The 25,119-nt window shown below is 37.3% G+C and overlaps 2 protein-coding genes across 3 annotated transcripts in view; one reads left to right on the top strand and one right to left on the bottom strand.

Moving 5' to 3' along the window:
* PDGFD (platelet derived growth factor D) overlaps positions 1-25,119 on the bottom strand; it is a 244,309-nt gene that overhangs the window by 99,485 nt on the left and 119,705 nt on the right. The gene's annotated exons all lie outside the window — the stretch shown is intronic.
* DDI1 (DNA damage inducible 1 homolog 1) lies at positions 20,845-21,993 on the top strand. Its single transcript, XM_045818299.1, has one exon. It carries the CDS (start codon positions 20,845-20,847, stop codon positions 21,991-21,993), a length of 1,149 nt encoding a protein of 382 aa, XP_045674255.1.

Raw genomic sequence — 25,119 nt, forward strand, 5'->3', positions numbered from 1 at the left:
CATTAAACTATGTAGAATGGCATACTACACCAAATTATGAAACTGTATGAGTTTTGCATGGTTGTCCAATTTAGCTATTTACACATTTTCCATTTCTATTTTTCACTTTTGGCTAAAGACCCAATCCTTTCATGCATATAAAGAACTCATGTGGAAACTACATTGGACACCAGCTGTTTTTCACTATCCATTTCACGTCTGTGCTAAAGAGTCCAAAACTTCAATCAGAATGCATTCTCTTTTGATTAATCAATTTTGGAAGCATAGTAAGTTATCAAGAATACTTGCTTAATGAATCCTTTTGAAACTCTGCAAACCTGTTTGAAATTGTACAGATAAGGAGGGGCCTTTTACTTCACTTGCACAGCACTGCATGTTCAATCATCCACTGATCCCATAGACTCATTTAGGCTGCAAGTAACAGATGACTACACCAGAAATTACTGAAAGAAAATATGTTACCACATAAGAAGTCTGGAGGTAGAACTTATTCAGGGTTGGTTAACACAAGGCTTTGCCATATAGTCACAGCTTCTGGCCTTCTGCTCCACTATCCTGGGTATGTTGGCAGTTCTCCTCAGAATGTGATGGATGGCCCCGGTGCTCTCGTTCTCTTGCCCTCACAGGATTGGCTTCAGAAGCCAAAAAGGGCTTTCTGCATATGTTTTTCTTTTTAAGAAAGCAGAAACCTTTCTGGAACCCATATACCCACCCTAAGCAGGCTTTCCCTCCTCCTTACTGGACACACTCTGGAAACATTCCCAGGGCATGCCAGTCCCAAGAGGGAAACAGAATTATCGCAACTGGCTCACACTCACACAATGCACTTCCCTGATGAAGGGCAGCTGAGCCTCCCCTGAAGCCCATGTCTACCCATGAGGGTTCTGTATGTGAGAAAAAGAGGAGGAAAGCAGTTAGAGTGGCCACTGATGGCACTTAATTAACAACTGCTGTATTTGCTTGTGTTTGTACCAGTTTTTACAAGGCCACCAGAAACATATAGCCAACCAATATTTTCTGAATGCATCTTACTTCAACAGGGACAGGGCACCAGAAGTACTCTTGGAATGAAAAATGTTAATATGACATAGCTCTTGCTCTAAAAAAGGTGTTTACATTATGTTTGGTGTCAAGGGAGGTTGGCAAAAAAACTTTTCCTTCCATATTTGGCTTGTAGCAACACTAAAGAAATATTGGTCACAATAAAGTGAATTGTGTAAAGCTCTTCAAACATTTTCAGCCCTCAGAAATTTCTCTCTCCTTAGTACTATCTGTTAATATTCTGTCAGTGTTTTTTCCTTTTTTACTAACCATTAAATAGAAACATGTACTAAAGATATCAGATAGGAAGATTTAACCGTTAGCTGCTGGAGGCTGACTCTCAGTCTCCTTTAGTCAAATGTCAGTCCTCATCTGTTTCCTCTAGTCCATGTTTCCAGCCAGCCACTCAGCATAGCCTCTATCACTGTCCTGTCAACCCCTCACCCTCCTCTGTTACAAAAAAGATAGCCCATACAATTAGTAATCTTCATAAATCCCAAGTGCTTAACCATGGAAGTATTCAATAAATAGTAGCTGCAGTGTGGAAGTATTGATCCTTCCCCTCACCTGTGAGATTCTTTGTGGGTCCTGACACCTGTATTACAAAGAAGTATTCAGCTGGCATTGCCTCACTCTCCATCTTATTACTTACACCAACATGCTAACTTTGTAAAGATGTGTTATTGTCATTTATATCTCTAGAAAGATTGGAAAACTAGTAGAGTGACTTGCTGTTCTCACTGGTAAGTCATTATGTAACAGAGGGATTTTAGATTAAAAAATTAACAGAGAATATTATTATGATATGGTAAGTGGGCTGTAGGGAAGAGAAATAACATTTCTTGGATCAGGCCTTGTGACAGAAAACATGCTATGTTATTGGCTTTGCCTGAAACTCTCATTCTTTTACTGTCTTCCCCTTTCCAGACTAGAAGCTTCTACAAAATAAGACTCGTTCACTGTTGTTTCAGGGGCTAATGGAGATAATAAGAGGCATTAAACAAATATTTTTGAATGAATGAAATTCAGAATATTCTTGAAACAAGATACTTAGGTGCATTTATATACAAAGAAGCAATACAGGAGAAATTAACCAATCAGCCCATTTTTGAATAAGTAGGTTCATTCACAGTTTTGAAGCCAAAATTCATAAACCCTATAGTCAAATTGATGATGTATGTTCCTGCTAGACTGCTTTTATGAACTAAGATGTCTTTCAGAGGTTCTGCCCAACTCATACGATACCCCTTTCTATGAGAATAGTAGTCCAAGGGGTCCCAGGTGACCCCATTCCTCAGAGGTGAGCTACTGCCACTGACGTTTTCTTCCAGACACTGGGGTCAGGGCCCTTGCACATTTTGTCTGCTGTGGTATGCCCTTTTCCATCTCCCTTTCACACCCCATGAGTGAATTCATCCTTGAATCTCAAATGTATAAGATGGTGCATGGCACAAGATGAGGCCCAATAATATCTGAGAAATAAATTATTGAATGATGATAAAATTTTAAAAAATTATAGTCAAATTTTACCACATTATGGCTTGTACTTATTTAGCCAAAACTATTACTATATTTATTTGGCATTTACTACTTTGTGCAAGGCACCATAGTACATATCACAGGGCACAAGTACAAAAAACATAATCATAACACAACAAAAGTAAGACAGTGAAAGTCACACATATTTAACCCTAAATGCCCACTCCAAACATTTATGACACTTTTCCAGAATAGTACATTGAGAAGATTTCTAAGATGGCAGATATGATCTGAAAGAAAGAGTATCATGCATAATTATTAATATCTACTATCAAAATGGGAGGTGGATAACAGGTCATGCATACATGTTATATATTTGAGATGTTTTTAAAATATGAAGGAAAGGGTGGTAAATGGACATGTATAAAGGACTCATGGACAAAGCCAAGTGGGTAGGATTGAGGGTGGAAGGTGGGGGTGGGTAGAGTGGGGGAATGTGATAGTAGGAATATGGAGACAACTGTATTTGAACATTAATAATAAAAAAATAAAAATTAAAAAATAAAATGTTTATGTGGAGCATTCTGTACTACTTTCTAGCTATGTGTCTGTGGGGAAAAAACCCACCCAATCTAGGTGTCCAACCCCAAAATTACGATGGAGAACATCTCCATTAACTTCTTTGTGGAACTGTTAGAAGGCAAAAAAAAAAGTGAAAATGCTTTATATAAAATCTTAAGCAGAAATGAGAGAAATGTCATTTAGTTCAGCAGACGTGCAGAAAAGTAGCACAAAGGAATAAACAAACAATGAATTCTAGGTAACAAATGTTTTAGGAGTTCAAAGGGTGGTGAGGCAGTTTCTTATAACAATTTATTGCTTTAAAGAGTAGAAGTTGCATGCGTAATAAAAATGTAGAGGTGGAGACATATACTTAATATTTAAACTCTGGCTTCCTTGACATTATTTTTAGAAATGTTATGTCTTAGAACTATTTCATTGTTCTATTTTTTTCCCCCAGTAAGTTTGAGGTGACTGTGACTGCTGACATAATATACTAAAAATAGAAACCCCATAAAGTGTGATCTGACTCTTCATTTAATTTCCTAAAGATATTACAAATAATTTATTGATAGCTACTAAATGAAAATAAAAATGGAAAAAATGTTCCAATGTAACAAGAATCAGAAAATGTGTTAGACAAGGAAGATAAGTATTAATAAAAACAATAATTATTTCATTGTGTCATAGCTGTTTTGTTAGGGACCTTGTATACATTAGGGAACACAATGAAAGTTTCTAGAATATCTTGAAAAAGGCAATGGGAAACATGTTTTTCTATTTAGATCTAGGGAAATGACTATATTTTAAGAGTATTGGGCTCATGATGTGGTCATATTTTGTTCTCAACTTTTCTTATGCCTGAACATAACTGCCAAATTTCATATCTGTTCTAATATTATACTATTCCCTGCATGAATCTGTACTACTAATGGAAGAATTTTACGTGGAAAGGACCATTAATGCCAGTTTAAATGTACTGACTTAATTACATTCTAACTTAATTTCTGGGGATTTGTGTGTTATTTATAATTAGTGAAAAAAATCAAAACCTTGGCTTAAGAAATTTATTTTTCTAGACAAGTTCTAAGGTTATGCTACTCAGTGTGCCTGTCTACTATGTGATGAGGTTGAGCTGTATTGAAAATCAACATACTGTGTTCCTCATTTAAAATTTCTTCCTACAAATTAAAACCACCATGAGATATCCCCTCAAAGCTGACAGAATGTCATTATTAATAAATCAACAAACAAGTGCTGGTGAGGTTGTAGAGGAAAGGGAACCTTAATGCATTGTTGATGGGAATGCAGACTGGTGCAGCCACTGTGGAAAACAGTACGGAATTTCCTCAGAAAACTAAAAACAGAACTGCCTTTTGACCCAGAGATCCTACTGCTGGGACTATACCCTAAGAACCCTGAATCACCGATTCAGAAGAACTTATGCACCCTATGCTCATAGCAGTGCTATTTATAGTAGCCACATGCTAAAAACAGCCTAAGTGCCCATCAGTAAATGAATGGATCAAACAACTGTGGTACATTTACACAATGGAATACTATGCAGCAGAAAGAAAGAACTCCTACCTTTTGTTACAGCATGGATGGAACTGGAGAGCATTATGCTAAGGGAAATAAGCCAGTTGGTGAAAGACAAATACCATATGATTTCACCTATAAGAGCAACCTAATGAACAAAAATCAATTAATGAGCAAAATAGAATCAGAGACATGGAAACATGGAACAGAGTGACAATAGTCAGGGGCAGGAGGGGGATAATGGTGGAAATAAGGGGTAGGGACAAGTCAAAGAATGACCTATGGACATGGACAATGGCGTGGGGATTGACAGTAGGAGTTGGGGGTGGACTGTGCAGAGGAGGGTGAAGGGGGAAAATTGGGAAAACTATAATAGAATAACAGTAAAAATTAAAAAAATAAAATTTATTGCTACAAAAAACACTTTTAGCAAACTAAACAATGTTCTAGAGTCATAGTTAATGTACACTTGGTGCAAGTTCCTTATCTTATTATGGACCAGTAGTAACAAAGGGCTCATGGGAATGCCAGCAGGTCTATGGATCACATTTGAGCTACAGTAGCTGGGGGAAAACTAGAAGTTGATTGATTCAGTGTGATCTACTGAATCACTAGAATTATTAGTTGGAGAGCTATTAGAGTGTTTCTTTGCACAGCATTGTTATGAAAGAGAAAAGAACACTGGGGCCAACTGTGAAGCACATACTATGATAGATCTCATTACTGTTCCAGTTCTTCATCCTTCTTTACTTTCTCACTGCTTTATTTTCCTGCCCCATTGATACTGGGCTTGGAAATATGATTTTATTAAAACAAACAGAATACAGGCAATCATTACGGCATGCTAATTCTGAGTCTATGCCCTAGGGGTTGTCCTGTGTTTCTATTCAACTCTGTAGCACTTCTGTCATTGACATGAGAAGCACATGTATTGGATACCCTGTTAAGCCAATGATGAGAGAAGATGAGAGACATACAGAGCAGATATAGATCCAAACTGAATGTGGGAGCCAACAACATACAAGCCTTGTCTACATTTGTCAAATTCCATTTGACCCCAGACACATGAGTGGGAATAAATAATTTTTGTTTTAAGCCACTGAATTATGGGATTGTTGTTATATAGCTTACTCTGGTAGCAGCTAACTAACACATGTATGAAGGGAAACTTCCAAGAATCAAAGTGATGGATACCTGCTGAGACAGATGGTGTTGGAGAGGGTATACTCACACCCTGGCTATGGGCATGGTGAATGAGGTACTAATAATTAGATTTCTAAGTAGCACATTCAGGCAGGTGTTAAAAACTTCTGATTTCACAAGTGCTGAGAATCCCCATTAGGGGTCTGACACAAGGAAAGGACCACCCTTCCTTATTTTCTTTCCCAGTTAGTGAAGCAAAGAGCAGAATGTGATGCACAAATACCAGAAATTTGTTAATGAAAGAATAATGTTTTAAATTGGGTTATAACATACTTTAACCATTTACTAAAGAGGAAGAATTTTAAGCTAATGATAGAATGCATATATGCTGACATATATGGAGTTACACTCTTCTGTTTGCTTTCTTAAAATAATTATGTTAAAGTAAAAATAGAGCTCTTATTTTACAGTGTGGACTCAATTGATTTTCTACTATTGTTTGTATTTTCCTTTAAAGTTCTAACTTAATGGACCCCATCAGGATACTGTTCAAGATTGATATTTAGACTTAAGAGCTTAAAGATATAGCTGCACTAATTTATGCAGCTTCGTTAGTAGATTGGACAAATAGGACTGCCTACAGAATAATGTTTTCATAATTATCACTTAGAATGTGATAACACAATAATACATACTTTATGTAGCACTAATAAAGAACAGCTTTTACTCCTCCAATTTCCTAGGTCAATTTCCAAAGCAGTTGGTGCCAAGCACACCATAAGGAAGAAAAAAATCTGAACTTGAAATTTATGAAAATAAAAGTAAAAGAATATTTTATGTTGGTTTCTGGTGTTACAATGTTAAACCAAAATTTAGTGAATGTATCTGCACCTTCACAAATGTTTAATAAATTTAGGTATGTACACTCATAATAAATTTACAGCCCACTTTTATAGTTGTTAAATTTTTCTAGATACCATTTGAGTAATAATTATATAAAATGTAAAAACTACATTTGTTCAAAGGTTTATTGGTTTGTACTTCCAGTTAGTCAAAAATGAAAACTATGGAACAACTATAGTTTTGTTCCTTGCCCAAAGAAACAAAACATATACATAGACCTTTGATTTAGTACCCTTAGCCAAACTCTGCAGCAGCTCACTTAATAAAGAGACTACAGCCATTCAGGGGGCTCCCCAGGGTGAAATGTTTCACTTTGTAAAACTTTGTATATAATTAGAAATCTGCCATAATTATGACCTTGAATATATTCTGGAATAAGGTATATTTAAATAACTAGAATCTCTGGTAAATAACAGCTGCAAGACAAGCAACCAAAATGTTTTCTGAGCAGTGTTTTATTTACATCTTTCTAAACTATAAATTGTGCTCCAGTGCATTTCAAATGGAATGTCAGCCATCCTGTGTTTTCAGGGAGCTCTTGATCTTAAAAGATTCAATCATTCCTTTGCAATTAATAAGGCAAAATTACTTTCATCTTATTTAATTCACTGAAAACATACTTATATAATCATTCTAAAAATGCACCTACCTACTGGGCAGCATTTAGGAAGTGTTGATTTTGAGTACAAGGAAAAAAGATGACACTGACTATTCTTTTACCCAATAGTTTTGGCTTTTTCATAAAAGATACACTATTGATCCATTCTTAGTAAATTTCATAATTTCTCCTAATGTCTAGTCTTAATATCATATAAAGACAATCCACTGTGAAGAAATTTCACATATAGCTATAGAGTAAAGATTGAGTAGACGTGATCTCAGTAAACATTAAGTAACCACAGATGGTCAGCATTTCTCTCCCAACAGTGAACTAGTATTGTAGCCACCACGGACTCTCAAAGTGAAAGTCTATAGATTGGCAAAATGCCTATTACAATTTACACACTTAATGCAGAAATTTTCTTGGAAACAATTTTTCTTTTACATCTAAAAGAAAAAAATTACATCTAAATTCAGGGTGAAATAACTACAACCTGTGTCTCTAACATCAGCCATGTTTTAATATATAAACCTTGCTAACTTAAGGAAAAAAGATATATAAGCAAAGTATAACCAAAGACACTGAAATAGAGAACAGGCTGACAGTGACCAGAGGGAAGAGGGGAGGGAATTTCAGGGGAAAAGTGTGAAATGTTTGCAGGAACAAGTATAAAGGACACATGGACAATAACGGGGGCGTGGAAACGGGGGGGGGAGGTAGGAAGGGTTGGGGTGTTGGGCTGGGGTGGGGGGAAAAGGCAGAAAACTGTACTTGAAGAACAATAAAAAAAATTGAAAAAAATGTACAAACTTGGGACACTTTGACCAGTGTTAATATGATCTCATACATTCTTCCAACATTTCTGCTTTTGACACTCAGTCTTTATAGATCTAAACATTTGTCTCATAGTGTAACATAAACTAAGACACTGAGGGAAAAAATCATGAGTAAGAGGAGGTTTTGGTTGGGGCTCTTGTGAACAAAAAAGTTCTTAAAAATACAGAATTGGGCATTTAGTGTCAAGGAGTTTTCATCTTGGACTATAGATTTTGTTGACAAAGGAGGTAAGTCAAAAGGACTAAAATCTCCAAGTATAAACTTAAGCATATATTTGAACATGATGATATGATGCAAAGAGAAATGAAACAACAGTTATTCATTACTTATCACGCTGCTAGTATATCTTCATTTCACATGTAAAACAAATTGGTCAAAGGCTACGAATTTTCATCAAAGAATCACAGTAACTTGACTGAATTGCATACCAATAACTGAGACTTAAGTCATTGTCTCTCTAATGTTTACTAATATTGTCAAAACAATGAGAGATACACATAAGACTGCTGTCAAAAGTGTGCATGCAAATTACCTAATTGCATATACAAGTGTCAAGCCTGTATAAGCTCTACTGAAGAAGTGATCTCAAGAAGTTGTGGACAGAATATAGAACACAGCCTAAACCAAGTATCATAACATGATTGATGCTTGAAAATAAGCCCCAAATGACTGCCAGGTGGATTTCTCTGGAGTCCACAGGATATCACGTGAGAACCTTCTTTAAAATGCAACGAAATTTATGCACAGAACCAAAGGTGTCAAAATAGGGACCTGAAACTCAATATACCCAAAGTCCATGCTCTTAAGGTCTATGCCAAAGTGTCTTCCTGATACATCTTATTATATATTGTAAATACCAAATACAGAACCTGTGAGATTTACTGGCAGGAAGCTTTTGAATGTGAATCAGCTAGTTTAGAGAAACAGTTGAGAACACTGTTAGAGGACATGTAGAATTAATAAAAGCCACATTGATCCCTGATCCAGGCACCAAGATTTGTCAGATGGTTTGAGGTATAAACCCATTGTGTTTATACTTTTGTAAAATCTACATGAATTTTTGGGACTTTAGAAGAAATAATGTAGAAACACACACACTATAAAGGATGAATACGTCACCCTTACAATTTATGATTTTTCCTCAGACACTAACACTGAGACAAAAGTGTGGGTAAAAGGTGATTTTTATTTGGGAGGTTATCCCAGGAAGCACAAGTGAGAAAGTAGATCAAGTGAGACAAGAAAGGGAGAACATCTAATGAATACATTACTGCCATGACAACTTCACTTCAACCCCTCTGAGGAACCATTTGGAACACACTTTAGAAGTATTCCCCAGAAGAAGGAGAAGCTGGTGGTATTCATCCCCTGAATTCCATCTTTCACTGCTGGAGAGTTGTTTCTGGGGTCGTTAAAACCCTAGCTCTTCCAGGCTGGGGAGGTCTGAGAAAGCTCCCTGGAGGGCAGAGAAACCGAAACACACAAGCGCAGAAATGGGAAGCTGTCAGCATTTCCAGAACACATCCATGGGCTCAGGGAGATGAGCCAGGGGAGCAAAAGTATCTCTTCAAAAGTACAAGCATCACAAAATCTCAGCTTTCTTTACTCAGCAGTGCACATTTCCTAAAGAACTCATCAATTTCCCTAGCCACTGGAAAGCAAAGATAAAGTGTTTCTGAACCTGCTTTTCTTACTTCTCCCTTTTTCTTGGAGCCGCCCTCCTCATCTGATGGTCAGATCCCACACGGACTCACTACAGAGGCCCTCAGATGCCCTGTGCATTTTTGCTCTGTATGACAATGCAGCAGGTGGGAGGCTAGGGGAGGTGGTGTTCTGTTCCCGCTGCTCTTGCCTTTATTGCTTTTGTTTAGACTGCGTGACTGTGATTACTACACTGTCTTCTGACATTCACCCAGCTGAATACTGTGTGAGGAGAGACTGGTGTCAGCCCATGAATGTGGCATTAGATATGTCGTTTTCTGCAGTGTCTCTGAAGGCTATGCTTTGTTTGGACGTTTGCCCTGTTTTAACCCCAATCTATGCCATCCTGAAAGGAGCCTGCCTCTTGGCCATATATTCAAATCATCAGAAACTTAACTGTTTTCTAATTGTCTCAAGTGATGTTCTTGGCACCTCAAAATCCATTGGTGAGGGCAGGAATAAAAATAGTAGAAAAAATAGTACATTCTATTTGTAAATATAAATGGAATGTTAGATGTTTTAAATTCATCATTTAAACTTTTCATATTTTATGTTATACAGTACTATATATACTTTATAAGTATACACATGTGGAGAGTGTGATCAAAGTTGATTTTTTTAAACTAACAGGTGCATCATCAAAGTATCTGAAGGTCCTTCTCTGAGAGATTGCATTCATTGTCCCCTGGCCACAAGATCAATGATCTCTGTCTAAAATAGTAGTTCTTCAAAGAAACTTTTAGATGGCTGCTGTTGATCATGCTGAGAAGTCTGCTATGCTTCCAAATCTCATGGCCTCATGGCCACACTGTTCAGTCCAGATGACTCGGCACCCACTCTGCATGTTTGATTTCCTCAGCTCGGTAATTTGTTCTCAGGGTTTGTTTAATAAAGAAAACAAAAAGTCCTTTGGAGAGTGTTCTATAGGGTGAGGCACTCTCATTGTTCCATCTGAGACATAACTGTCCCCCACAGTGATTTTGAAAAAAACTATGCTTATATCCTTGGTGTCAACCTCAACAGTTTGCACACAGGATAATCAATCCTGTCTTGATTTACCATGCAACACTTTCTCAGTCTTAATTATGGTGAATAGATTTTCTTTTCACTATGTTCTATCTGCTCAATAACTCTATAAGCACCTAATAAGCAGGGACCTTGTTGTCTACTTTCGGTAACTACAAAAACACCTTTCAGACTGCTATTGTTAAAAGTGACATGAATAAATTATTGACATAATGTATTAGGAAGGGATTTACTTATTCATGTTTTGAAAGATATTTCCTGGTTTTTAAACAGATTTGATGATCAAGTCTTGCTACTATTCGGGGCAGCCCAGAGTACAAGGCTGAAGGGAGCAGGAATGGCCTCAAAGCACAACACCACTCAAGGAAACTTAATAAGGGCTTAAAATTAATTTACATATTTCCTTCAGGATGCATAATTTCTTCTTCTCTTCTTACTTTTCCAGGCTGTTAATTATTGTTCATACTTATATGAGGAAAAAATAACTTACTTCAATAGAGTACTTTTCCATTTACAAGACAAATTCAAATTTTCCATTAAGTCCACACCAAAATCCTATGGAAAAGAGATGTTCATTACCCTCATTTTATATAAAAGTAATGAGACTAAACAAAATTAATGCTTTGTCCCAGCATATTTGGATAATAAATGACAAATTCAAGGAATTAAACCTTACTTTTATTAGATAAGATCGATAGTAAACCAAGGCGATGGGGGAACATGTGTCACCCATTAACTCAGCAGTCTTGAGCTTGGTCTGATAGGATTGCCAGGTGTTCCAAAAATCACAAGAAAAACCATGATAGTGCAGGAGGAGGGGAGCCCTTGAAATTCTGTATGCATCGTTTCCACTAGATGGAAAAGAAAGTCTTTGAAACTGTGTTTTAATCCTAAGGTCTGGAAGAGGTAGGAGAAAAAAGAACCTAGAAGCTGTGGCTACAGGCATAAAAACCCCCAAACCTAAATAGTGAGTGGACTCAATTAGCTGGGTGCCCACTTGCAGCTTTGTGCTCAAGTGTATAGAACAAACTTACTACTTTATTTCTACTATACATGGGGCATTCAGCTAGTCTGAGTGCCCATTTGCAGCTTTGTGCTCAATAAACTTCCTATCTCATTTCTACTATACATGTTGTCTCTTGAATGAGTTATTCTCTTGTGAGCAAGGCGAGGACTGAGGAGGGGGATGCCCTAACCCCAGTCTCCTAGGTAACACTTTTATGACTTCAAATCTACAATAGGCATTCTATCTTATTGCTCTGTATACAGTATCCAGTTGTGTGTGTGTATGTATGTGTGACTTTTTCTGGAACTGCAGATATATAAGTAGAATATTGTTTATATAAAGATATATATATATATATATATATATATATATATATATATATATATATAACAATGTTGTTTTATATAAGGATAGAATAATGTATCTTTATTAAATTCCTGATAACCAGTTTATGAAGATGTCTGTATTTTGTTGGCATTCTTTTTTTTTTTTGGTCACAGAAGCAGATTGAGTGATTATTTTCAAAGGACAGAACACATGGTCTTCTTTGTAATAAGTAATTTACTTAGAGTCTATTTTATCCAAAGTACAGCATGTTTTTTTCTCTAATTGAGATATTTTTCTATCTAGGATGATCCTAATTATTTTTGGTGAAAAATTCAATACCATAAAGGATTGGTGTTAGGGCTTTAAAAGAGAAGGTGGACACCTGAGGCTAGCTGCTAGGTAAATCTGCTACATACTCTTCCCAGCAAACACAAATTACATCTCCTACTTGAAATTGTCATTGTTTGTTCTTCCCCCCGCCCCCCACAGGTTGGTTTGCTGCAAATTCTGTAGCTGATGATCCTGTTTGCTTTAAACTTTTCTATAAAGAAATAGTCTGAAAGCTCAGTTTTAATATCCAAAACCATGACTATAGTGAGGCTCCACTTTTTGATGTCAATCTAATGCCAGAAGATTTCATGTTGCATAAGCAGTAATTTACTAGTTATGCTCAGAACATTTGGTCCAATGTCTCTTGGCCATAGGCACAAAGAGTCCACCACAACCCTATATTCTAGATGAAAACACTATAGTAAGAACACAAAATAAAACCAAGTCTTTGTTCAAAATTAACACTGTTTTAAAGAAAAATAAGGAAATACGGAAAAATAAAAGACTCAAAGTTTTTTTAGTGCTGCCTAGACATTTCTGTTCCATTTCTCTTATAGTTTGTAAAGAAAAAAATCAATGATAAATCAGAAAATTGGTCTCTGATTTTGAAAGCCAAAGTATGTGATTATTCTGATTAGTTTTTGTCTTCTGGAGGCCTCCAAAGAGAGACTACACATGTTCTGTGAATAAGCACACTGAAACATTTTACCAGTACATGAGTAAACAGGAGTATGCAAGCAGTTAAGTACATTTTTGAGCTCAGTGAAGTAGCACATTCATAAGTGTGGAGAGCAGGACTTGAAGCCATGTTTAGAGCATGCTCAGTAGAACAGTGACTCTGAGGAATGATGCAGTCCCTCAGCATGCACAGTATAGCATGTCAAACAACATGTGCTGATCTGAAGGGTAACACAACCCTCTCGGAGAGTGACATAAAACAACATGTGACTCAGAGCTGACATAAACATGTGTTTATCAAAATTGTGAAAAACATGCTTAGGAGAAACTGCATAAACAACATGACTCTGCTTCCAAAAGAAAGCATAAAAGCAGAAGACTCCAGAGTATGGATATGGATATGCACGCAGAGAGCAATTCACCTTGAGATGTCTTGCATGTTTCAGCCTCAGGAGAAAGAGCTCCACTGTGCTTCCATCCCGTGCCTCTGCCTTGCAAGATGCTGACCCCCTGGTTGCCTCCTGGACCCGGACCTGATTGGGCTCTGGTGACTCAGGTTTGATATTCTCCAGTTCTCTTGTGTGATGTTATTGTTGATTGTTTCTGATTGATTATTATTGTTATTATGTAAATATGGATTTGGATTGGTTCTGCATTAATAAAAGCAGAGTGAATAGCATAGTCACCTGTGTTGTCTCACTGTTATTCCTTAGTGCCTGTGTCACCTGCAGGGCCAGTGGCCATATAGGTGGCCCAGTGCTTTAGGTGCATAATCCTGGATCAGATGACCTGAGAGGGGATGGAGGGCTGGCACAAAGGAAAGAACATATCATGAAATCTGCTTGCAGCAATAAGTGAAATGGAAATAATAATGGAACAGTGATCAGAGATGAGCACCAGAGAATCATGTCTTTCAGAATAGAGACATGAAATGCTCTGGATGTTAGGTCATTGCATGGTCTTAAAAAGAATTCTCATTGCATTTAGGCTGCTAAATCTACTTTTTCCTGAAAAAAGTAGAAGATGACTTGATTTCTTTTTTTTTTTTTTTGCTATTTTTTTAAGCTTTTGCTTATCAGGATTTGTTCTCATTTTCAAGGTTGGAATACAATTAAATCCTATAGATAGACAGATGGGTTTTAGCTATGCTAATTACCATGGTGATCAATTAACTCAGCTGCTGTTTAGAATAGAGAAAGCTATATAAATAACAATCTGGAAATTTTCTCTTTTATCATATAGCTGTAGAAACATCACCTATCATGCATATAATTCAGGAAATATCTAATTGACCATGTTCTTGTGGTATGATGTGCTTTTTTATTTATTTATGACCTTTTTACTATATCTTTGGTTTGTCAGGAAAGAAACATACATGCATGCTGAAAAGACAGTTAACTCAAAGTGTCACCATAAATAAAATGACTTCCCATGTAATTAGCTTTTGGGGTGGCAGGGCCAGTGGCCGGAGGCATCATGTCCTTCCTGTTCAGGTAGACTGTATGCTATTACTCTCTCCCCCATAGTTAGAAGTCTCATGTGCCAGAGGTGAATGTGTGTAGATAATGTGAAAACTGGTTACTTTCAGAAAGTTCTGCTTTGTTTCATAGCTATATGTATAGTTCAATCAGCACACTTTTTAAAAATTAAAATATGATACCCACTAATTTTAGACATTTGTATTAAGAGCCCCCACAGGGACTTTTGGAAGTTCCTGATGACAGCTTCTACTCATTTTCTAATATCTCCACAGGCTAGAGAGTACCATAAAGCTAAGACTGATGGACAATGTATGTGAAGTTTTGAAGGAATCTTTGCCAACTCTAAAGAGATGCAGGTGGATTGAGAAAGAGATCTATACAGATTTCAGTTCAGGAACTGTATAGACTTTTCCACATGAAATAAACACTGCCTCTTAACTCGACTAGTAGGCTCTATACCAGAAAGAAGTATGGATATTCACTCTGTTTGAGGGTGTAGGTGCCTGTGTGAGCATTGCGGATGGAAATTCTACCTTTTAAGAAGGCTATATTCATTCCCTGTACCAGTCCTACTCTCCTACAGCACCTATTTTTGGTTCAAGCATCTACAATAAAAAAATGAACTGTAAAATGTATGTTTGTGTGAGGAGAAGGGAGTCAGTCGAGTTAGTGGCATGATATTAACTCCTCAAGGAAAGGACTATTCCTCCAAACCCAAGTAAGTAAAATTTAACTACGGCTGTGACCAAATCATTCTTGCAGGTTCAACTCAATGAGCATTCTGCATAGTTCTATTAACATCCGGCACTCCCCCCACCCAAATAAGCAACACTTATCTCTTCTAAGTAAGCATAGTGGTTTATTTACATATCTATCATGACTCATATTAATTTCTATTATGTAAAATAATTCAGAGGGCACAAGTCTTATCTCCCCTGGTAGATATCTTGTTCTTTGAAGGAAGAAAGTGACTTCTACTCATTCTGCCCTCAAAGCACCTAGTCCATTGACTTGCTCATAGGAAGTGGCCATTAAATATTTATTGTGAGAAAGTATTAACGTGTTTCTGAGCTCACCTCCAAATAGGAGAAAACTAACTATGTAAATATTAAACAAGTTTTTAACTTTCCAAATACATATACTTCTGGGCAATTAATGAAACCAAGCCAAGATGCTTCCACAGACAGTGATGTTGCCCTCCACTGATCCCCACTAGGAATGGTTGTGCTGGAAGGACAAGAAGCATAAAAGCAGAGAAAGCACACATACACATGTACACAAAATTAGACCTGAGTGGAAAACAATCACAAACTGGTTTCAAACCTTAGCAGCACCCTCCTGGCAGCACTGAAAGAACTGAGGAAGAACTCAGGAGAGAGCTCCTGAGGAGAGAGAACTGCTTTTTCTTCACACATGAAGATCTGGGATTTCACTGCCACTCTTTTATGTGGACTCTTGTCCAATGTGCAGGTCTGTATGGGAATTTTGCCAATCATTCAAACTTTTCTGGTTCTACGTCAAGACCAAGATCTTGGTTAGAACTTTGGAGTTTCCAGGTTGAATAAGATAAGGCATCTGAGAGTAAAAATAATTAATGGAGTAAACATCTTATGGAAATAGTTTTAATGAAATGAAGATACAATTTCTAAAATAAAAGTATAAAAAGGATTTAATAAAGATGCTGACTTTCAAACATATAGTTTGATATTTTAGTCTCATACACACTATTGCTCTTGGGGATTAAGGAATATGCTCAGAAATATATGTCTTTTCCATCAGTTACCCTAAGAAGTGATAGGCACCTAGAAGATGTTCAGAGGTTAATACTTCATTGATTAATTATTAACACCTTATGAACCAGCACATTTTCTCATTTTCAGGATAAGACATAGTTACCTAAATGCAATGATGAATTCATGTATATATTAGCATTAATATTCTGACAATAAAAATTTATGTTGAAGTTATTAAAGTGTATTTGAATTTATGAATAGGTTACTTTGGTATTTCTGATTTATAGTGACAGTGATTTTTAATTTTTAATTTTTATTTATTAATTTTTTATTCTCACCCAAGAACCTTTTTTTTTCATTGTTTTTAGAAAGAGAGAGGAAGGGGTAGAGAGAGAAACATTGATGTGAAATGGAAACAACAATCGATTGCCTTCTCATCCATGCTCGGCCATGCCTGACTGGGACTGAACCATAACCTGGGTATGTGCTCTGACTGGGATTTGATCCTGCCACCTTTTGGTTATGGGACAATGCTCCATCCAACTGAGCCACACTGGCCAGTGTTAGTGACAGTGTTTTTTAAATGAGTTGATTACAAGTAACTACAGAGTAGTACACAATAAAAAAATTGGTTTGATATGAAAAGAATGATATTTCTCAACAATAGCTGAATTCAAAATGCAAGGCCCTATTATTAGTCTTATTATTTAGTGTTACATGGTTATTCTTCGCACACAGGAATAAGAACATGAAAACATTTCTTTTCTAAAGTACTCAGAAAAAAAGTAACTGTCAATCTGAAGTTGTAAGTCATTTTTATCCTGTTTCTATTTTGTTACACTAAGTTTATTTAATTTATAAGTATTTCTCTCAGAAATTGTAAGTAATCTTTAAACTTTCAATAACAAGCAATGTGTCTCACAGATCAGAGTAATTTTTATATGAGTAAGACATTAGATAGATCCTAAGGCAAAAAATGGAGGTGGCAAACTTTCTTAAAAATAAGTAAATACACACACATACATTTAGATTTGGAAAATATACAGAGTGTGGCAAAAGTAGGTTTACAGTTGTTTGTATGAAAAATAAATAATTAATAAATAATATTACAAGGATAAACTTACAACAGTAAGCCTACTTTTGCTCCACCCTGTATATTTTTAAAAGCAAAATTATCAAGAGATTATCCTATGTTGTATTATTCTCTACATGCAATATATAACTTAAAAGCCATCTCTCTTCATGGTACAATATTGAAACTAATAAACTACAGCAATAAATAAAATGTGCCATAAAAATATTCCCTGATGGAAAATGACATCATCTTTCAGTTACACTTTCAAAGTAATTGAAAAAATGTCCTGGCTGCATTCTTGCTCATTCTCTTGTTGTTCCCCTCTCCATGTGTATGCTTGGGTACGTATGTGTCTTCTCTCCTTACAGTGAAGGAAAACTATTAGCTGAGTTCCCAGCAGGTTCATTCAGATTAAACTCTCAGGTAGACCAAGTTTCTTCAACTGCACACCTAAGAGGACATGATGGTGTTAAACTCCAGAGATAGGGGACCTAAGCTTTTCATATGGGAACTCTCCAAATACACTAATAAAAGATTGAACTTTCATAGAGCATTTTTTAAAAAAGATTTTATTTATTTATTTTTAGAAAGAGAGAAAGGAGGGAGGAAGAGAGGGGGAGAGAAACATCAATGTGTGAGAGAAACATTTATCGGTTGCCCCTCTTGCCATGCAGGACTGGCGCACAACCCAGGCAAGTGCCCTGACTGGGAATCACAGGAGATCTTTCACTTTGTGGGATCTCACACAACCAACTGAGCCATGCCTGTCAGGGCTCATTTGAGCATTTTTAATGCTTCTGTTAAATAATGAACTACCTGAAAAATAAATATTATTCATTTATGACACTTCTAGCACAAGTTATTGCATTATTGTAAAGCAAAAAGAACAGTTAAGAAATTAAAATTTTAAAATCTCACCCAAGGATAGGTTTTTATTCATTTTACAGAGAGAAATGGGGAGGGAGGATGGGATGGAGGAGGGCAAGAGAGAGAGACAGAGAGGAAGAGAAACATCAATGTGAGAGAGAAACATGGATTAGTTGCCTCCTGCACTGCAATGTCCTGGCGGGGGATTGAACCTGCAACCTAGGTATGTGCCCTGACTAGAAATTGAACCCACAAACTTTCTGGTGTAAAGGGTGATGCTCCAACTGAGCTAACTGGCCACGGCAGGAAAATTAATTTTTTAACCTAAGGACACTGCTTTAAAAATTCTGCATCTTTCCTAAGTTGCACTGAAAATCTCAAATGATGATTTAACTGTCTTAATAAGTCTTGACTGCACTTTATTTTAAAAGTAATACCAGTCACATAAAGAAAGAAAGCCAAACACAGCAAGCTAATGTACTTCCTTAATATTTTTAAATTATTGTATATGCTACATAAACACATTTATGCAGCCACTATTTTTTTTAGGAAAAGACATTTATTTTGCTCTGTAAGCAAGAGACAGTACTTTAAGTATCAACTGATGTTGAAGTGGAGCCATCAATTACATGGATTTTTTGCTGCAATACGTTTTTATAAAGAAACAAATTAGAAAAGGTATCATGGTGGGTTTATTCCAAAAACTAACTTTGGGGTTACTTACTTGGCCAATATGAAATCAGTGTCATCTTTCCTGTTTTCTGGATATTTAGGCTACACAATGAGAATTGATTTTCTGAGTGATAGCCCTGAGAACTTGCATCGGTCTCACTTATCAAAGAAAGATTCAATTATGTGCCTATATTGTACTTACCAAGGAAGAAAGCAAGAGAATAAGTTTACAAAAGGCTCCTCAAGAAAAGTTTCTATAACCTTCAGTTACCTAGATTAGCACATCTAGATAATTCAGAGTGCCCATTTCTCAGTGGTTTGTGAAATATGGACTTATGGTATAAGAATTTTTATTTTTAGCAGTATCTAGATATATTCCCAATGACCTTCCAGTTTATTACATAAGCAGAAGAGGTTTTTAATTAAAAATATATGTGGTGGGACTAAAGTAAGTTTACAGTTATGAGTGCATAACTCATAGTTTGTTCTTATATTATTTATTAATTGTTGCATAATTTTTCATACCCAAAACTGTAAACCTATTTTTGCTCCCCTTCCCCATAGTGCTGAGTAAAATTAAAGACTCAAACAATATATAAACAGAAGTACTAAACATCCCCAGGAGGCTGTGTTTATCTTTTCAGTTTCCAGGCGGTTTTGCAGGAGAGGTTTAAGGCCTAGATGGGCGGCTGAACTAGAGACTCCAAAGGATCTTTGGCAATCTTGACATTGTGTGACCTACAGAACAATGACAGCTAATTGACCAAACCTGAGGGTCTTTGATTTCCTTCGTGTGTTCTCAGTAAAGAGTAAATTAGTAAAAAGCACTTAAGTACATAATACTACTGAAAGTAAAGAGTTACAGCAAGATGATAAAACATAGTGCATTATGTTCAGTATCAGGAAAGGTAATGGTTACATATATAAAAACAGCTTCTTTTGGTGTGAACTGGGAATTCATGCTTTGCCAGAAACACCTCTATTCTATAAAAATGGTTTCATCACAAAGGGACCCCTCCTGTACTGTTGGTGGGACTGCAGACTGGTGCAGCCACTGTGCAAAACAGTACTGAGTTTCCACAAAAATTTAAAAATGGAACTGCCTTATGACATAGCAATTCCACTTCTCGTGTATGTATCTGAAGAAACCCAAAACATGAGTTCGTAACAGATGTGACCGTGTGATCACTGCAGTGTTATTTACGATTTCCCATCAATAGATGGATGGATAAGAAAAGCTGTGGTACATATATACAATGAAATATTACCTAGCCATTAAAAAGAACAAAATTTTACCATTCGCACCAGCACGGATGGACCTAGAGGGTATTAAGCTGAAGTCAGTGAAGTCAGTGAAGTCAGTCAGGAAAAGACAAATACCATAAGATTTCACTTTATATGGTATCTAAAGAATACAATAAAGAAACAAACAAAACAGAAGCAGACTCATAGATACAGAGAATAGACAGATGATGTTTAGGAAGAGTTGAAATCTTTTTCATATCATGGGGTTTAATAGGCTTTAAGCTGCTGGTCTTGGAACCTAACGGACTGAAGTAACTTTGTTTCTATGGGAATGGACATTCTCAGTTCCAAATGGCACACATACAAATGCACTTTGGAACATAGCATGTTACCTCAGGGTTCCATGGGGCCAGGCAGTGGGCACGGAGGCTGGCAGGCAGTCCCCAGACTGGTGAGTGGCTGAGCCTTTTTGAGAGGTGAATGAACCTAAGCCAAGGCACCCAGTCTGAGGAGCTGCTGAGTCACCAACAGAGACCAGCTCCAGCCAGCCAGTGAACAATTGATGCCCTCTGCTCACATGGCCCCCCTGGGCCTGTGCCATGCTGGTCACTGTGTACTGTGTTCAGAGGGACCTCTCCGAGCTAACTTTCTCCCTCCGGGTCCGCCCTGACTTTGAGCTCCGCAATTTCCGAGTTCTCTGTGAGCTCGAGTCTGGCATCCCTGCTGAAGAGACCCAGATTTTCTACATGGAGAGGCTCCTCGCCGACGACCACGCTTCTCTGGGCTCCTATGGCCTCAAAGACGGCGACGTGGTTGTTTTACTTCAGAAGGAGAATGTAGGACCTCAGCCTTCAGGTCGCTTGTCGAGCCTGCCTCTGGTAGATCTCACTGGGGTCACCACGCCTGGGACATCCAGCTCCCGGCAGCAGCAGCAGGCACATTCATCCCGGCAGTCCCATGGCCTAGGCTCTGGAGAGATGACATCTGCTCAAGGCCTGGGCAGCCCTGCCTTGATTCGAAGCATGCTGCTCTCCAATCCCCATGATCTGTCTTTGCTGAAGGTACGCAATCCTCCGTTGGCGGGAGCCTTGCTCAGTGGAAACCTTGAGACATTTTCTCAGGTCCTGATGGATCAGCAAAGGGAAAGTGCCCTGAGAGAGCAAGAGAGGCTTCACCTCTACTGTGCTGACCCATGTGATTTGGAAGCTCAGGCCAAAATAGAAGAAGAAATCCGGCAGCAAAACATCGAGGAAAACATGAATATAGCTATAGAAGTAGCTCCAGAGAGTTTTGGACAAGTGGCCATGCTCTATATCAACTGCAAAGTGAATGGACATCCTTTGAAGGCTTTTGTTGACTCGGGGGCTCAGATGACTATTATGAGCCAAGCCTGTGCTGAGAGATGTAACATAATCCGGCTGGTGGACCGAAGATGGGCTGGGGTTGCTAAAGGGGTGGGCACACAGAGAATCATGGGCCGAGTTCATCTAGCTCAGATTCAAATAGAGGGCGATTTCTTACAATGCTCTTTCTCTATCCTCGAGGAGCAGCCCATGGACATGCTTCTAGGGCTAGATGTGCTCAGGAGACACCAGTGTTGCATTGACTTGAAGAAAAACGTGCTGGTGATCGGCACCACTGGCACGCAGACTCACTTTCTTCCTGAGGGAGAGTTGCTCCCATGTGCTAAGCTGGTAAGTGGTACTGGGCAAGAAGAGTCTTCAGGCAAGGATGGCAGATACTATTAAAAATTTGGTCACTGATTCAGGATGAAAAGAGCATCGAAATAGGTCATGAATAAGCCACCAACTTGAGGGAATCTAGGTTCTAGGAAGTTATAAACTGTGAGCTCACTGGCAATGTAACCATTAAAAACATCAGTAACAACTAAACCTGGCCTTGGGATCAAGTTCACAGATCTGTACCTATGCAAATCATGACCGCCTGATTTTGGCCCTGCTTTCTTTTCCCTCACCATAGATCACTGAACCTCATCCTAGGGAGGCAGTGGAGGCTCCAACTGATTTGCAAATAATCAATGAAAGAAAAAGCACCCTCTTCCTTTGTAGGCATGTCAAACTCATTTTCACTGGGGGCCACATCAGCCTTGCTGCTGCCTTCAAAGGGCCGAAATAATTTTAGAGCTGTAGAAATGTAACTGCTCCTTAACTGTTAAGGAAGGTGATGTGGCCCCCGGTGAAAATGAGTTTGACACCCCTACTTTAGAGACGCTGTTCCATCAGATTCCAGGGCAGCTTGTCCAGATCAGTTGCTATTTTGTAGAATTTGCTGAAAGAAGGGATTGCTGCAGACCCCACAAGGCATCTACACAAAAGTATTTCAGATCAGCACTTGCAATTATTTACATCAGAGAAATATGTCTATTTTCACAGATTTTATTTTCTTTGGGAAAGTTATTAGAAATAGTGGGCCAATTACACTCTCAAGTGGATCACGACTAATAAGCCTCTGTTTTGGGTGGCAGAAGGGCCCATTTCCTCAGACTGCATCTTCCCTTGCACTCCTCTGGAGTCTTCCTCATTGCAATCCACTTCAAAGACTATTTCGGCCATATTTGAGAGATTTTTCTTCTAGGGTAGCCTAAAATAATTTTTTCTTTCTCTTGAATTCAAAGAAACCTTGGTTATAAAACAAAGGCAATCAAGTAGATTTTTAAAAATTATGGTGCTGCTTAGTAGCCTAGTGGTTTTATTGAGGTGGCAGGAGGAGGTAGGGGCAGGCAATGCTCCGGTTCCCTTAATACTAATTTTAAATAGATCATTTGAAAAAAACAAATCTGCTATATAAATTATGCCACCACATAAATTTTGTTTGAAGAAATGTTCTCACTGTTAAAGTAACATTTGAAAACTTCTGAATGAGAAGATCTCTAAGACTTCTTTTGGCTCTATGATCCACCTGACAAAGCTGCTCTGCAATGTTAGTGGGAAAGGAAAGATCTTAGACTTAGTTGCAATGCATGGCTAAAACATGTGCAAGAAAAAGTTCAGCTGCCTGAGGCTGTCAGACTCAGGGAAAATCTTTCAGGAAAATAACCCATCAATACTGGTATGAGAAAGAGTCATGGACTCAAAGTCAAGAAATGCATATTCTGATTTCAGCTCTCTATCATTTAGGCAAATCAGGTCATATTATCTAACTCGGATTTCTTATCTAAAAATTGTTTTAGAGGGGAGAGCCATTTTCAGGTACAAAGATTATATTATGAGCTGCAGTAGCTCTTAAATTTTTTATTTTATCAAAAAGACCTAAAGCCATTCAAAACATTCTCAAAGGCTACAGAAAACAAAACAAACTTCCTCTAGAATCACCATATCTATCCCTTTCTTGATCCCCTTCTTGGTGAGATTAATAATCTTCCTGAAAAGTCACTTTTTTCCATTCAGCCACAGTCAGCTCACCTCCCAGTTTTCTTCCTCATCACAGGTTTTCCTATTCTCACATTCCCCAACCTTGTCTACATTTGCCTCCAGGCTGACAGCCAGAAGAGCTACTGAAAATGGCCAATGGTCATTTCTACTTTTTGCTTTTTCTACTTTTTGCTGCTAACTAAGCAGTCAGGACAAATGCAATTAACAAAATGAATAAAAAAATTCAGAGTAAATTCAGGAATAAGCAATTGTAAATTTTATGAATTATTGGGAACTGACTTGATAAATGTAAGGATTCTTTCACAGATAAAAATATGCAAAGTCCTTAGCATCTTCTACTGGAATAAGTACGCTATAAATGTACTTCATATATTAATACCATTAATTCTCAGAATAGATCTTCAAAATAGTTATCATTAGCCACATTTTATAGATGGGAAATTAAGGCTCAGAGTTATTATGAAACATTGAAATGCCCACTAGCTTAGTGTTTTTTTAAGTTTTCTTTTGACAATAGTCCACATTGTAGATCATGACTCAGTTTCACACCAAACACACACATGCACGCGCGCGCACACGCACACACACACACTGGTCTATCTCTGAAACAAAAAAAATAACATGTTTTATTTTTTGTAGTTTATTTCTTTGAAAAATTATACATTTTTATTTAAAAAATATGCCAGTCACATATCCCACTTGTATCCCACCAAGATGTTCTGATCCACAATTTGAAAACACTGACTGACCTACCAGGTTGCTCAATTCAAGTCTTTCTGATTTCAAATGTGAAGTTCTTTTCACTTCTTTACCAGACACATTTTAATTCCTGTGACTGGTGCAAAATTGTTACAGAATTTTATTTTATGGATACTAGCAACATACTCCCAGTAAAAGTAACAACCGGTAGCAGTAATCTTAATCCAGTCAACAATTACTTATTGAACATCCATGAAGTAAGCACTGAACCAGGTCTTTACAAGCAGAAATGAAGTGTTCCAGTTCCAGTTCTAGACCTCAAGGTGATTTCAGCCTGGCAGAGAGGTAAGAGAAAATCTTGTAATAAACTTAGAAAAAAAACAGTGTGGACATGACATTATTAATATGTGCAAATAAAGGAATAAATTTTAATTTGGAGGTTATTTTTAAAATAATAAGCCAGCAAAATGTACCTTCAATATGTCTAAAATGACCATTATTGATGTTGGAAAAAACAAAGAGGCATTCTCTCCTCTTAAAGTTTAGGTTGCTAATATACAATTTATAAGTATCTGCTATCAGAAATTAACCACCTGGAATATGATGAACAAATATTCATTTCCTTTTTCGCATTAGAAATCATGATAAAGTAAACCATGTGATGAAATAGACCTGTTTAAAATAATGAACCATTTTAAAAATCCATTAAACCCTTGGTTTCACCTAATGCCCATTTAAATACCCACCTCACTTAAAAGAAAGTCACTATTGTTGATAAACATG

Source organism: Phyllostomus hastatus, unplaced genomic scaffold, assembly GCF_019186645.2.
Source record: "Phyllostomus hastatus isolate PE091 unplaced genomic scaffold, TTU_PhHast_1.1 phas_scaffold_317, whole genome shotgun sequence".
NCBI classification, from domain to species: domain Eukaryota; kingdom Metazoa; phylum Chordata; class Mammalia; order Chiroptera; family Phyllostomidae; genus Phyllostomus; species Phyllostomus hastatus.